The following is a 16,482-nucleotide window of genomic DNA, read 5'->3' on the forward strand; positions in this document are numbered from 1 at the left end:
TCAAGACAGTCATTGCCTGCAAAGGATTCTCAACAAAATATTACAAATGAACATTTTATTTATGATTATTTATTTGTCCAATTACTTTTGAGCCCCTGAAAATGGGGGGTCTGTGTATAAAAATGGTTGTAATTCCTTAGCATTTTATGTTATTTTTTGTTCAACCCCTTGAATTAAAGCTTAAAGTCTGCACTTCAATTTCATCTTGATTGTATCATTTTAAAACTATTCTAGTGGCACACAGAGCCGAAATTATGAAAAGTGTCAGTGTCCAAATATATAAGAAATGCCATCAAACAGCCCAAGCGAGCAGTATCTGTCAGGTAAACAGATATGTTTACATGCACAGATTTAATGCAAAAATATCTGAATGCATTCAGTCTGACTGCAATGTTTATGTGTACCATAAACTCTGCAATATCATATGTGCGCATGTCTTCCAAACAAAACTTTCATTAGCATAGCACCAAGAAGCTGTCAGCACTCCTGTCAGAGACATAGCTCCGTAGTCTGTTATTGGTATGTTTTCCATTCTGACACATGTAAAAATATGTCAAAACAGCTGTTGTTTCTTACTTTTCCATCCGTCCAGTTTCTCAGCATTCTTTTTATCCTATATATTATTAAAGAAATGAAATCTCCTCCACTGATTATTTTTTCACACCCTCCATCATAAGTATAGCTGTTTATGAATCAGACTGTAACAATCGCCAATTATTCTATTTTTAATGCATTATTCTGATACAATTTCAATTTGAGCGTTTACACAATGGTTATTTGCACAGACACATACCATTTCAGTGACGTGATCACTGACCGGATTGTGTCGATTTCTTTTTAGTCAGTCACAAATTTTCACGCCTTCATAACACATTAGCTTCAGTCTGTTGGCTCTGTTTTATTTCTTTAATATGCTTCTCAAATGCCTGCCCCTGTTAATCACCCTTCCCTTTTTGTTCAATATTATTACAAAGTGCAAAGTTGGATTGTTTCAGTACCTCTCAAAGATAACTGGCTGTCTGCTGTCAAGTGTGTTTTGTCATGCCACTAAACTGCAAGAGCTCTACAGCACACTAACCTTATATTTCTGTATTCAAATTTATTCTCACAGCACTCACACAAGCAAACAAGCCTAACCTTCCAATCACATTGAAGCACAGCTCAAATGGAGAAAACATGCTTGATACATAATAACGATGTCTACGTTACATTAGGTTGCTACTTTGGTTTTCTGAGCATTTCCCCCAAGGCTTCCCAGAGAGAGTCAGGCATATGAGAGGTGCTTTACTGGAGAGGCTGTCCAGCTTGGAGACTGTTAGATGTGACTCAGAAGATTGTGTTTGCTGTAAAGTCCTCCACTCCTTTCCGACCAGAGCTTGCACCTTGTCTCGTGTAGGGCAAGGCTACAGGTTCCAATCAGTTTGTGGCGTGGATAAGTGGTCTGCCGGGGTTTGACTGCTAGACCTTCGGCACTTAAGTCTACTCATACACGCGTATGAATAAAACATTTGCTTATCAATTGTTCATCTGATGCACAGGGACGAGAGTGGCACTACGCAAGTGCCGGAATAATGGCCTGTCATCTCGCTGAGCCAACCATAGCCAGGGATAATGACTGCTAATGCTAATGGAGGTCTAATTTCCAACGCTGCTCTTCAGGGTGGAAAACAAGGGCACTGCCTCCATAAATAAGTGTGCATGTGGCATGTTTTTGTACCGAAAATTACTGTTTGTCATTGAGGGGATAATAGCTTGACTGGGGTAGGGCAAACTGTTTTTGTGCTCCGTTAAACGGAACCAAAGTTGAACCACAACCTGTATATTCTGCCTTCGTTTGCTGATTTTGGCTACTAGGCTTGTGTGGATTGCAAAAGGTCAAACTTGGCTGTTTATTGTGGCGCAATTAGCTAGTCACGATTTACGTTCATTTAAAATTAGCTCCAATTTTATGTTCTAAGGCAAGTTTTTATTTGATCCAAAGTACAGTAGAAACAACAATATTGTGTGAAAGTGTAACAATTTAAAATTGTTGCTTTTGCTTATTTTCTCATGATTCTTCAGAAATCATTCTGATATGCTGATTTTCTGCTCAAGAAACATTTCTTATTTTTGCAAACAGTTGTGTTGCTTAATATTGTGCTGAAACAGTGCTACATTATTTATTTATTTATTTATTTATTGGATTCTTTGGCTACATTGACACTACAGGCAATAGTGGCCCAAATCCCATTTTTTTGCTCACATGTGACTCAGATCTGTTTTTCTCATGACAGTGTGAACAGGACAAACCACATGGAATCTGATCTTTTCGATTCTGATTTGTGCCACTTCCATATGTGACCCTGGACCACAAAACCAGTCTTAAGTAGCACAGGTATATTTGTAGCAATAGCCAAAAATACAATGATCCATTTTTCTATTATGCCACAGATCATTAGGATATTAAGTAAAGATCATGTTCTATGTAGATATTTTGTACAGTAAATATCCTACCGTAAATATATCAAAACTTAATTTTACATTAGTAATATACATAGCTAAGAACTTGATTTGGACAACTATGCGATTTTTTTCAATATATAGATTTTTTGCACCCTCAGATTCCAAATTTTCAAATAGTTGTATCTCCCATCCTAACAAGCCATACCTCAATGGAAAGCTTATTTATTCAGCTTTATTCAGATGATGCATAAACCTCAATTTCAAAAAATTGACCCTTATGAGTGGTTTTGTGGACCAGGGTCACATGTGGTACTAAGTCTGATACAGGGCAGATGTTTGAACAGTCAAATCGGAATTCATGCGACATTTACGTCACTCTAGATCAACAATCGTCCTGATTCTGCGCTCATGGGAGTCACTTCAAAGATTTTACAAACCTAAAGTTATCAAGACAGTTGCTTCAAAGATAGTCAGTGGAAGTACAGTGATTTCTCAGAACTCATAAGTATTACAATGACAACTCTATATAAAAGCAAAACATGAGAACTCGCATCATAAAAGTTTCAAAACTCTGCTCTCATTTGTCACATCCTTGTCTTTATTTTTCATATTGCTTTTGCATAATTTGCCTGGCTTCTGTGGCAGATCACACTATAAATAAACGCATAATTGCTTACTTTATGTCCTCTGTGTTTACTTCGGTATGACAGCGTGCTGCGCAAGTGTTGCCAAGTCTACTGCTTTCCCGTGGAATTGGGCTACTTTTTCAATGTTGCTGCTAGTCGTTTTTCAACTATGTGGGTTGAAGCGACCCTACTAATGTGATATTTACCCCCTGGAATGCGATTGGGCTAGTTTTGGACTAGTTTTTAAAATCAAGTGGGTGGATTTTGTTGCATTGTTCTTTGCTGCATGCGTATCAGTTCAGAACCATGATCTGTTCACATCGGAAATCTGATATTGGTCACATTTAAAACAAAAATGGGAACAGCTACATAAAGGAATTGATTACTAAGGTTCGCAGTGTGAAAGTAGCCTTTAATTATTAGTGCAGAATCAACATAAAAGTATATTTTAAATAATATTTGTTTAATGGTGTGTATTACCAAGTAAGTTCAGTAACACCAATATTAATACCAATACTAATACCTATACCTGTGCTATGCATTTTCTTAAATATTCATATTTGTAAGGTATATGAAAGCCGTCATGTTTAAACTGTCCAAAGTAATTCCAGAAACTGTTCATGGGATGGTTAAGATTTTTAAGAGACCTATTATGCCCTATTACAAGTCTCAGGTGTCACACTGTTTTCGTGCATGGCTCATTAAATGCAAATTAACTGTTGCTCCCCGCCCCTTTTTCCAGAATAGAGCTGTGCCTTTACAGCTTGTACCTCAGATATTCTGCTAAAAAACATCTGTTTGATTTTGATTGTCATGTCCTTCACGCTGAATTTATGCGGTTTAAACAATATTAGTTTAAACTTCTTTTAATAGGGTTTTCTGAGCACACACATCCGAGGCACATGCACAGAAAGCGGCTGTCAGTCTTTGGTCCAGCCAGACACTTACCCTAATCAACAATCAGGCCCTGGAAGTAATGAATACACAGAGGTCATTTAGAGTTTATTGGAGATGTAGGGAATACCCAGCACAACAGGAGGACTCTGGGTAGGCCAGAGAGGCGGACAGTGGCCAGCTGCCATGTGTTGAGTGTCACTTAGACAGGCGGGCAGCCAGTTGCAGCCTGCTGGATTGTGTACATGGCATTTTCCTGGCCCTGTGGGTGGACAAGCCAGGTTGGTGTGATGTGGAATGTGAGGGACAATGGTGCTTTTGATTGCAGGACTTCTGCAGTATTTGAGCACTCTTTCCAGACCATAAACAGCAGACCATCTCTGTAAGGCCAGCTCACCCACTGGGGACAGCAAAAGAGAGGATCTGTATGTGTATATAACGAGAGACATATGCTGGTGTCAGAGGAAGAGCTTCTGGTCTCTACTCTGAGGTAAGAACTATCACTGTCTTCTTGATGAAGGGTTCAAAGAGCAGACGTTTTTTCACAGTGAATCGAGGCCTGAATAAGATTATCAAGGTTGGCTTTTTAAATGTTACATGACTTGTCTGTCTCCTTTGCAGACTTTGATCACCTGACATTCATGCTTCTAAAGTGATTGAGAGAGCTTTGTGCTACAAACTGAGTGTTTTATTTCAGTGACATGGAAATGGTCAGTCTTTGAAGGCAAAGCTGGGTATTTTAAGTTTCGTGGCTCAGTACAAACCGTTCTGTGTTCACATTATGTGTCAGTAGATTGGCTCGGCTTTGACCTGCCTTTTGAATATTGTACTGTATGTTGTGTGTCAGCTTGGAGATATAATGAAAAAGTTTGTCTGCAGTATTTCTCTTTTTTTCTTCGTTCAAACCAATGTATGCTATATGAGAGAAATTTGAGAAAGTCACAAGAAGTTCATATTCAGGTAATAAGGGTAAGTTTTCATATTCAGAGCCTGTCGTTTAAGAAATAGTTCACCCAGAAATGAAATTTCTGTCATTAATTACTCACCCTCATGTCATTCCAAACCCATAAATTAAGATATTTTTGATAAACTTCTGACCCTGCATAGACAACGATAATTGAATGTGCGTCAATTAACCTGGAAGAGAAGAAATTGTTGAATAAAGTTGTTTTTTGTTTTTCTTTGGGGTGAAAACTTTTTGAATTTGAAGATTAGGGTATATTTAACTTTTGTCTTCTGTGAAACATGTAAGTATTTTCTGTAGCCAGGGCTCTTAATGTATATTTTTTCCTTCTGAAGCATCAGTGAGCGTTTGAACCTTCTGTAGTTGCATATGAGACCCTCAGTTGTCCTTAGTGTGAAAAGATGGATCTCAAAATCATACAGTTATTGTTGGAAAGGCTTAAAATACACAAAAATGCTGGAAAACCCAAGAATTTATGGGACCTAAAGGATTTTTCTGAAGAACAGCAGGCAGTTTAACTGTTCAGATCAAACAAGGGACTCATGGACTACTAACACTAAACAAAAAAACAAAAACAAAAAAAAAAAACACCTGGGGGATGTAAACTTTTAAACAGGTTCATTTTTTTCTCTTGTGGATTATATGTAATCATCTTTTATGTGAAATATCTTATTCAGGTCAGTACTAAAAAAACAATAACATTTGTTTTGTGTGATCCCTTTTATTTTGGTAAAATAATTAACATTTTGCAGGTTCTGAAAGGGGGATGTAAACTTTTGACCTCAACTGAATGTTAAGGGGGGTTTGAACTAACTGTTTGAAACCAACATATAACTGGATAATCGACTCAAAACATTATACTTGCTGAGATAAAGCCCTTGTGACAACTCACCCGTGTGACAAATAGCCCCAGGCTTCTTTATATAGATTCATGCTGTGCATTTGAAATCCATAGAAACGTGCCTACAGAGAATTGTTGTGTATTTGTGCCTATTTGTGTATGTTTGAGTGGGAGGTGTAGGATTTCTCTAGGCATGCCAGTCCCTGTGCTTCCTGGGCCAGAAGAAGTGGTGCAGGGTCCTGGCAATGGACATTGGATTGCGTTCCATCCAATCGTCTCTGATTGGTGGAAAAGCCTCTCTGTAAGTCCTTGCCAGAGGCTCATTTCCGCAACTGTTTTTGTTTTGAGCCTATTCAGCACAATTTTTTTTCAAACACACAAATCAGCGACGAGGGTGTGAGTGGGGACTCGTAATGGCACATAAACACAAAACAGAAAGAGATCCTGCATTGAATCAACTGTTCACTCCTCTACCTATCTCTAAGTCTTATCTCACTATCATCTGATAATTTGGAGTTTTAACAGTATCTGATGCCCCCATCTAGATATCTCATGAACCATAAACAACCAGGATTAATCACAGAGACAGTGGATTAAACACACAGAGAGAGAGAGAGAGAGAGAGAGAGAGAGAGAGAGAGAGAGAGATTCAAGAAAGACTGAAAAATGACAGTGAATTAAGAGAAAGCGCCTGAGGAGGGGACGCATTAGAGCCGTGCGGAGGCATTAATTCACTTCCTGCTCTGGGGAACATGGCATACAGAATTTCTCATTGAGACACATCTCAGGTTCTGTTTGTTTTGGCTATGTGTCACGGCCGCATGGGCCCGGACAGCCGGATGTGTTTATTTCTGCACAGATGTCGGTTGAGATTATGCAGCACTGACTAGGTGACAGTATGTCGTCATGGTCAGTTAGCAATGGGTCCCAGAAGAGGCCTTGGGTACTGTAGATGATGTGTGGGATGATTGGGTTAATCAGGGATGGGATGGGAATAAACAACAACTCAGGGATATATGTCACTCACTGTAGTGCATATGCATACAATACAAATAATTGCTTGCTGTATTATGTAGTCGATCATTATTGCTGTTTACTGTTTATTTTCTGATTCTTTGAAGTATAGAAATTTCTAAAACGCTGTATGGCTTAATATAACATAAATTATGTCTCCTACTGAAATATGTAGTAGAAAACCCATTAAAGGATTTAAAAAAAATTTTTAATTCCACATTTTATACATATTTTGGACTGGGGCCGCCATTATGACGTGAAATGCTTGCACTGGGTGAGCTACTGCCACTACATATCGCTGTTTTTACCACAACCCTGTTGAAAAAAAACAGCATATGCTGGTTAGGTAGGTTTTGATGCTGGTTTATGTTGGTCCTAAACTGGTTTATGCTAGTCCTAAGCTGGTTTATGGTGGTCCTAAACTGGTTTATGCCGATCCTAAAATGGTTTATGGTTTATGATGGTCCTAAACTGGTTTATGCTGGTCCTAAAATGGTTTATGCTGGTCCTTAAAATGGTTTATGGTTTATGATGGTCCTAAACTGGTTTATGCTGGTCCTAAAATGGTTTATGGTTTGTGATGGTCCTAAACTGGTTTATGCTGGTCCTAAAATGGTTTATGCTGGTCCTAAAATGGTTTATGGTTTGTGATGGTCCTAAACTGGTTTATGCTGGTCCTAAGATGGTTTATGCTGGTCCTAAAATGGTTTATGGTTTATGATGGTCCTAAACTGGTTTATGCTGGTCCTAAACTGGTTTATGCTGGTCCTAAGCTGGTTTATGCTGGTCCTAAGCTGGTTTATGCTGGTCCTAAAATGGTTTATGGTTTATGATGGCCCTAAACTGGTTTATGCTGGTCCTAAACTGGTTTATGATGGTCCTAAACTGGTTTATGCTGGTCCTAAGCTGGTTTATGCTGGTCCTAAACTGGTTTATGGTTTATGATGGTCCTAAGCTGGTTTATGCTGGTCCTAAACTGGTTTATGATGGTCCTAAACTGGTTTATGCTGGTCCTAAGCTGGTTTATGCTGGTCCTAAAATGGTTTATGGTTTATGATGGTCCTAAACTGGTTTATGCTGGTCCTAAGATGGTCCCTCCTTCTCAGGACCAACGCATGACCAGCTAAGGACCAGCATAAATCATTTTAGGACCAGCATAAACCAGTTTAGGACCAGCTAAAACCAGAATCCCAGCATCACAACTCGGAAAATAAAATACTGATACAATGACCACAATGGTGATGGAAATAAGGTGTAGGCTTAAACCAAATGCCGTACCATCGATTTTCTCCACCAGAAGTCTAAATGCCCTCGGATATCGAGTGAAATCCATGCTGGGAAACTACTTCAGTGGCTGCGGCGTCATGCCAAGCGTCGGCGTGTTTACATCCTGTCAGGATGGCATCTAGCGTTTCTTGTCTATGCCATTTATAAACTCTTTCAGTGGCTGTGGTCTACTAAAAGCCTCAAAGGCATCAGGGCTAAAGTGGAGAGAACAAATACGCAGATCTTTAGGAAGTTTTATTTGTCCACAGGCATCTTCCCCATCATTTCTCCTCTTCTTATCGCTAGGAAAAGCAGTGGAGACTTGCATCACTTTTCTTATTGCCCTTCGAATGAAAATTACAACCAAAAGCTGCACAATGTGTCATCGTATCAGTATTTTATTTTCAGAGTTGTGTATTCTTAGTTGTGTTGTGGTAAAAATAGCAATAGATAGCGCCAGTAGCTCACCGAGTGCAACCATTTCACGTCATCGAAATAATGGCGCTCCCATAGTCCAAAATTATGTATAAAACGATGTGGATTTTTTTTTTTTTAATTTTGTGGATTCTTCATGGGTTTTCTACTACACATTTCAGAAAAAACATAATTCACATTACATTAAACCATACTAGTCTTAATACCCAGGGTTTTTCTTAAAGAACAGTTAATGTTGATTGATAACCAAAATGGCATATATAGCTGATATATCATGTGTCAGTAAAATTTGACATTGACATTGCCAGACCACAAACCAAATACGTCTGGAAAAGTCCCAGCACTCCCTATGGCTAGTCCCTCCCCGGGGCTAATGAAAGGCACAGAGAGGAACATATAGGCAGTCTGACAGCCGCACTGAACGAGACACAAGGGGTTTCATGACTGAGGGAAAGCTCCTTAATCATGAGACTTTTGCTGGAATGATTGTGTCTCCGTCCCTTTGCTCTGGACGTGTGCTGAATTCCAGCGATGCTTTAAGTAACAGCAGCGTTACTGCCACTCTGACTCTGGCTGAGAGAAACAGAGCTTACGTGACCTGCAGGCATTACTCATATTGGGATCAGCTGAGGTGCATCTCATGGGAATTTGTTTATTTACTCATTTATTTATTGCTGTTTTAATTGAGGGATCATTGCTGTTTGATTATAATGATTTGTATGTTGGAAATGTGGCCTGATGGGTAAAGTCTGGCTTAGGTCACTTTCCAAAACACACTTCTTACTCTCCTTGTAATTGTGTGTCACCTCTAACAAAGTCTCTTTAAGGCAAGGCTGTTCGCTCAATGACCATCTTGGCAGCACTCCCAGCAGATCATTTCTAGGCAGCAGGCATTTCGAGTACTGTACAGCTCCTATCTTAAATTGGGAAAGAACAAATCCCCAAAACTATTTGTCAAAATGATGTATCCACATCAGCAAATATATCCATATCTGACAACAATGTTGTGTTTTCAGCTAAATTGCTGTAAATTCAAGTGCATGTGGATGGTAGAAAAAAGGCAATCAGCGCTTTTAACAGAAAATTGGGACTTCCATTCCTACAGCCCCTAGCTGACGTTGCAATTTTTTTTTTGAGTAAGCCATCTTCTCTTCGTTATATTGTTTTTGTACTTCTAATCTCTCTATTTGTAAAAAGGTAATTAATGAAATATGGTAACAAAACGCAGGCTATAATTAATCAATATCATAAAAGTGAGAGTGTTGTTGTTTAGAAAATAATCAGAGCTGTGGTTCAGATGTGGCAACCACTGTGACTGTGATATTGCAGTTATAAGCCTACAGCAATTCCATAAACAAGCAGTTAATATAAATTAACTTACATTTTACACAGTTATTTTGTCTAATTTGCTCTACTAATGAAAACAGCTCAACCACAGCGGAATTATTGCACAACACATAGCAAATACACAGTATGTGGTTTATTCTTGAATGAATCTGTTCTTGAATGAATTGTTTCAGTAAATGATTCAATGACTCGTTTATCACTTGTTTAATTTCTGAATTTTGGAACAAATCAGTTGGATAAATGATGCAGCCATTCGCTCATAAAGAGAACTTGTAGGGCTGGGAATTGGTTCCAAAAAGGCGTTGGGAATTCAGCGTTTTTCCCATTAAGGGGAATCGACTCCTTATTCAGAGCCATTTTCATTTCAACAAAGCTTATCTATGGGTGCCTCTCAAACGGAAGACTGTATATCTCGGCTGCTATGTCATCAAATGTCGCTGAACGTAAGTGCACGAAAATAAACGACTTGAATGAAAACAAGTCGGTACTGAGCTCGTCTGAGTTTGAGGATGCAGCCTTCTGTTTGAGAAGCACCCATTAATTTGCCGGTTACTTGCTAATAGTGATTACAAGTCTGATTCATTTCCACAAAAAGGTTCTTTTGGATAGATTATTTTAATAAACCAGTTCAGAAAAAGTAACAGAAGTTATTTTGCAGTGGAACTGGCTAATGTTGTCCACTGTGCAACAGAATAGATCATGACATGATCAAGTGTCTTGATCTTATTTCCATCTTAAATAAAATGCTGTTTTTTAACCTTCCTAACAGCCAATGATAATTCTGAATGAAAACGCTGAGACCACAAATCAGTGACAGAGAGCATATCTGATTGAGAGATAAACCACAAGCTCTTATATCAGTTATTCAGCTGAACTGTGCACTTGTATTTTAGACACTTGTCTTGTTCCATTCATGCAATAAACACATGTCCACTGCTGAGCTGTGGGCTATGACTAATTTCATGAGCAATGCAGACAAAATTCCATTTTAAAATCAATTAGAGTTACGGAAATGTACTGTAATTTTTTTTTTACAAATAAAGCTTTATATTATGAGAAGGCTACTTTCTACAACTCTCATTGCGAAATTAGGTTCCTCCAATGTAAAAAAGCAAGAATCGGAAACAACAGTGAGGAATCGAATCCCATTGATTCCAGAACCAGGAATCGTACTCAATAATTTAAAAAAATGTTGTAATTGAACAGTGCTAAGAAGTCGTCACCACCTACTGGCAATGTTAATGTACACTGATTTCCAAAAGTTTGGAAATGCCCTAGAAAAGTGGGGTTTTGGACAATATTGACATGAATCCTTTTTAATTTGTGATAATTTTTTACTGATTAGGGACAACACAGACTATGAAACATATTTTATTACATAAACAGTTTATACATAGAAAAAACTTAAATTTTCGATTCATCAGAATGTCCACCATTAGCAGCTATTATAGCTCTGCATAATCTGGGCATCCGAGCTGTCAGTTTATTCAAACATTGACTTGATATATTACTCAAAGGCAAGCCCAAAAATCTTTTAAAAACCTGGGCCAAGTTTAAACCAGTAACCAGGCATCACAGCTGGCAAAGGGGCATGTCTGACTTTGACTTTGACATTATTATGTAATCAAAATGAAAAAAAAAATATTATTGCTGATCTTCAATGATAATGTCAAGTTACTTTAATGTATTTGCCCCAATAAATGATAAAGGATTTATGCTGATATCATCCAAAATCACACTTTGCCAGGGGTGTTTCCAAACTTTTGGAGGGCAGTGTAACTTGCAGAAAGAGTCTCCACCAAAAAAAAAAAAAAAACACCAAACCAACACAGAAAAAACCCAGTGTTGGAGTAAACATCTTTGGGTTTCTATTTTTACATTCCTCTGCACTTAATCTTGTGTTTTTAAAAACACTGCTGTTCAACACTGCTATCCAGCTTAAATGCAGAAGTAAGCCTATGGACAAGACCTTTGGTTCATTAGTCGCTATAGGGAAATAATGAGAGGAATAACAATGTGCGGTAAACTGTAAAACAGTTTGCACTACAAACCAGTGTGCTCAGAATTAAGATGATACATTAAAATAATATAGACACACGAATTTGCAATCAGCAAGCAATTTTATACAGCTAAAAATAGCTTGATGTGGATGAGATCAGAAGCCAGACCCATAAAATTTACAAATGGCCATGCCCGCTCTTACAGGAAAAATAAGGCAGATTCTATAGTGCTGTTTTTTTATTTAAACATGCTCTAGAATGGCACTTTAGACCAGAAACTAACTCTCTTATGCAGTGCACAGTAGAATGAAAAAAGTCTGTTTTTCAAAAACTTTTTTTAACTTGAGTGCTGTGATATAATTATGCGTGTTCTCTAAATTGTGAACTGTGTGTGTTGCAGCTGCAGGGCGGCCCTCGTGGCCGGGATGCCACTGTGTACCCTGCCAGTCGGCGGTGGATCCTGAGGGGCAAGAGCTACCCACCCAGTGCAGGGGGCAGAAGAACAAGCACCCTGACCACGACATGAATCTCTGCTGGAACGAGATCAAACGCAAATCCCACAACATCAGGTATATCACATTTAATGTGCATCCTTCTATTAAATCAGCTTTCTATTATGTTCACTGTCTTCTGGGGATTATTAACCTTGTCTCAGTAGCACCAGTTAGAGATCCACATATTGCAGTTCTCCCAGTCTCAGAGGCACTAATGAAACCGTTGATTGAGTTTGGGCTGTTTTGCATGTCATTTGTATGTATGTCTGCATGTAATGCAGGGTGCTCTGTTTACATACTTAGCTGCCTAATTACAACCTCGACCCCAACGTTTCTCTGGGGACAAATTTACCAGGTTGTGATTGGTTTAGACATCTTCCCTGCGGCACGGGGTAATAAGATCATCCCAGGATGGCCAGGCGTAGCAGTACTCTTGTCAGTATTCTGACATCATCCAGCCCTGAAGGAAGACTACAGCCATACAACATCACATGTAATGGAAATGGATTGAATACTAAGTGGCCTCCACAAAAGACCCTCTGGGATTATATTGCACCAGCGTTGCGGTGACTTTTTCAGCTGGCCTGAATTTTTCCATCTAATCGCCTGTTTTTTTTTTTCCACCTCTGGCATCTGTAAAATACAATGGAAGGCATTTTAGTGGAATTAAATTATGTTTGATTTTTGTTTGGAAGCAAATAATTGATATATTTTGGGTAAATTAATAATCATGTTCAAGGTTTTGGTTTGCCTCTGTGCTGTTGTTTTTTTGTTGACTGTAGAGCTGGCATTATTTATTTTATGTCTAATGTTGAATCACTGCTTGATTTTTGTAGATTGCGTTTCAGAGCAACACAACATGAATAATTTAGTTGAAATTTTAGCTGTTTTTTCTTTCTCAGGCACTGTGACAGAAAGAAATCAAACAGACTTGCTAGCGGGGCAGAACAGAGCTCGTCTTTGTCATTCTCATCAGAATGTTTGGCTTCATTGGGGTCCTCTCACACGACAGTGAATGTGCTGTGACCGGGGGGCTATGTGGCTGAGGGGGTATATGGGTGGACAGAGGCATGCTGGGAATGTGTGATTGCAGACATGCCTGGATGTTTCTCACCTCTCTGATGGCGCAGCTGTGAGTGGGTGCTGATGGTGTGACTCAAAACCCACATCCTTAAATCTGCTCAAAGCATCTCTTTGTCTGCGTAGATTGTAAACAATTAACACTTCTGAACCGCCACGACTGTGAATGCGTCATGCTGTATTTTGAAGTTAAGCTACTCTTTGGTGGTGATATTCCACATACTGTACATTCATATTTGCAGAGTTTGATGAAGTGTATGCGCAGAGCTTGCAGTGGTGAAAGTAATAAAACCGAAGGGCATTCCAGTTCAGCTCTGTTCTGTTCCACGCTCAGCGTTAAACGGCAGGGAAGAGCATGGTGACCTTTCAGCCATCCTCAAAGCCTCTTCCAGTCTTTTCAACAGCAGGCAGAAAAAGGCTTGATTGAGCTCTAACAGCATGCTAATTGCTGTCCTTTCTCTGAGTTTTAGGCTTGGAGATTAGAATGTTAAAACCCCTTTTGCTAATGGGTCTACTGTCATGTCAAACTTGACATGCAATAAATGTACTTTGTGCATATGAGTGCAGTCTACGAAAGGGGGAGGAAATGGAATATTCTGTCAAGGCTTTTTGCTTGTTTTGGAAGTAAGATGTCCTTAAGTTTTCTTTAAAATTTTAAAGGTAGATGTTTAACTGTGTAGGCAGCTGGAATCTTTTGTCGGTTGCAGACCATTAAATGTATAATTCTTGCAAAAATGAAAAATCTGTACTCACACTCATGTTGTACCAGATCTTTGTGACTTTATTTCTTCTGTGCAACATAAAAGAATATATTTAGAAGAATGTTTTGGTTACCATTATGTATGATATTTCTCAACATTTTATTATTCCACAAAACAAAATAAATCTTACAGGTTTTTAATAAATCAGTGAATTATTACAGATTTCTTGTGGTGGAGTCTTAGGTTCAGGAAAAGAAGGAAAATATATATTTTCTTTCTGCTTAGCTTACAAGCGTTGCTTGTTATAACAATTTGTTGTGTTTTGGGTGCTGGTGACCTGACTTAACTATAGCAAGATTTTGTTTTGTCAGCAAGCTTCGCCAGAATAATCTAAATAGTAAATCTAATGTAAATAGTTATTTTATAACGCTTCCAACTCTGACAAAATTTGAATGATTTTGGTTCCATAAAGATTTTATTAGTAATTCTTTTAATACTTTTGAGGAAGAAATATTTGGGAAAAAAGGTAATGTTCTCCTTGTTAAATTTACACAACAGTCTGTTACCAAATGGTGCTATCATTTCTAGGTGTGGGTGATATACAGTTGAAGTCAAAAGTTTACATACACCTTGTGAAATGTGCAAAATGTTAATTGTTTTACGAAAATTAGAGGGATCATACAAAATGCATGTTATTTCTTATATAGTACTGACCTGAAAAAGATATTTCGCATAAAAGACGTTTACATATAGTATACGAGAAAATAATAGTTGAATTTCTAAAAAAAAAAAAAAATCCCTTTTCAAAAGTTTACATACACTTGATTCTTAATACTGTGTTGTTACTTGAATGTTCCACAGCTGTGTTTTTCTTTTTTTTTATTTGTTTAGTTTTTCAGCATTTTTGTGTATTTGAACGCTTTCCAACAATGACTGTATGATTTTGAGATCCATCTTTTTACACTGAGGACAACTGAGGGACTCATATGCAACTATTACAGAGGGTTCAAATGCTCACTGATGTTTCAGAAAGAAAAATGACGCCTTAAGAGACGGGGCTGAAAACTTTTGAAGATCAGGGTAAATTTAACTTATTTTGTCTTCTAGAGAACATGTAAGTAACTTCTGTAGCTTCTGAAAATATTTTTTGAAAAAAAAAAATATATATTATTTTATTTTATATATTTTATATATTTAAAAAAAAAAATGCATATATACAGGGGTTGGACAAAAAAACTGAAACACCTGGTTTTAGACCACAGTTAGTATGGTGTTGGGCCTCCTTTTTTTGGCCAATAGAGCATTTCGTCTTTGGAATTGTCATATACAAGTCCTGCACAGTTGCCAAAGGCATTTTGAGCCATTCTCCTCTTGCAGATCAGGGGTCAGGTCACTACATGATACTGGTGTAGGAAAATGTTATCTGACTCGCTCCTCCAAAACACCCCAAAGTGGCACAATAATATTCAGATCTGGTGACTATGCATGCCATGGGAGATGTCCAACTTCACTTTTCTTGTTCATCAGACCACTCTGTCACCTGTCTTGCTGTGTGTACTGGTGCATTATCATCCTGATACATGGTACCACCTTCAGAGTACAATGTCTGAACCATTGGGTGCACATAGTCAACGTTCACACCTGTTCTTACTGGTGGAATGTGCAGTCAGTGAAGATTGGCCACCAGGCTGCAAAAATATAGCCATGAAACCTCCAACATTATATTGGCCAGTGGTGTAAAGTATTTGAGTAAATGGACTTCGTTACTGTACTTAAGTATTTTTTTGGCTACTTTTTACTTGTACTGAGTATCAAAAATATAAGCAACTTTTACTCTCTACTCGACTACATTTTTTATGTAATATATGTACTCTTTACTCCACTACATTTGAACGTACACTTACCGTTACTCATTACATTGTGATTGTGCGCGACAAGTCGGCGCATCTTTTTCTGCTATGGGTAATTTCTTGAGCGGAAGAGGCGATATGGCCATCTGCAGGGTGCTGAAGGTACTGGATGCTATTTACCTATGTGCTAAATGAGACTACTCCACATGAACATGAACGGAATCTCTGTGCGGAATTCAAAATCCCCATGTGAGTAATGTTATAATGTACGGTAATGATGCTATGCGTTTTCTTTTAAAGTTTCTTTCAGAGACTTTATGCCCTTTTCCATCAGCAAAAGTGAATATTTGTATGCCATCAAGGCATCGTGAATTGTCAGATGAAATAATGGATTTTACTTTTTTTTTTTTTGTCCATTGTTGACTGAAAATACCTTCTTGAAGAACATTTTTTTACTTGTGCCTTTTTTGAACATTTGAGTTTGACTGAGACTGACTTGTTCTGCCATTTTGAAACATTAAGGTGTTC

General features: G+C 38.2%; 1 protein-coding gene across 1 annotated transcript in view; it reads left to right on the forward strand.

Annotated features, from left to right (window-relative positions):
- Nucleotides 1–16,482, forward strand: part of drp2 (dystrophin related protein 2) — a 127,443-nt gene that overhangs the window by 31,596 nt on the left and 79,365 nt on the right. The window contains 1 exon segment of the mRNA XM_073820221.1: nt 12,230–12,398. Within this exon segment, the coding sequence (XP_073676322.1) occupies nt 12,230–12,398 (169 nt within the window).

The sequence above is a fragment of the Garra rufa genome, chromosome 16 (genome assembly GCF_049309525.1).
Source record: "Garra rufa chromosome 16, GarRuf1.0, whole genome shotgun sequence".
NCBI classification, from domain to species: domain Eukaryota; kingdom Metazoa; phylum Chordata; class Actinopteri; order Cypriniformes; family Cyprinidae; genus Garra; species Garra rufa.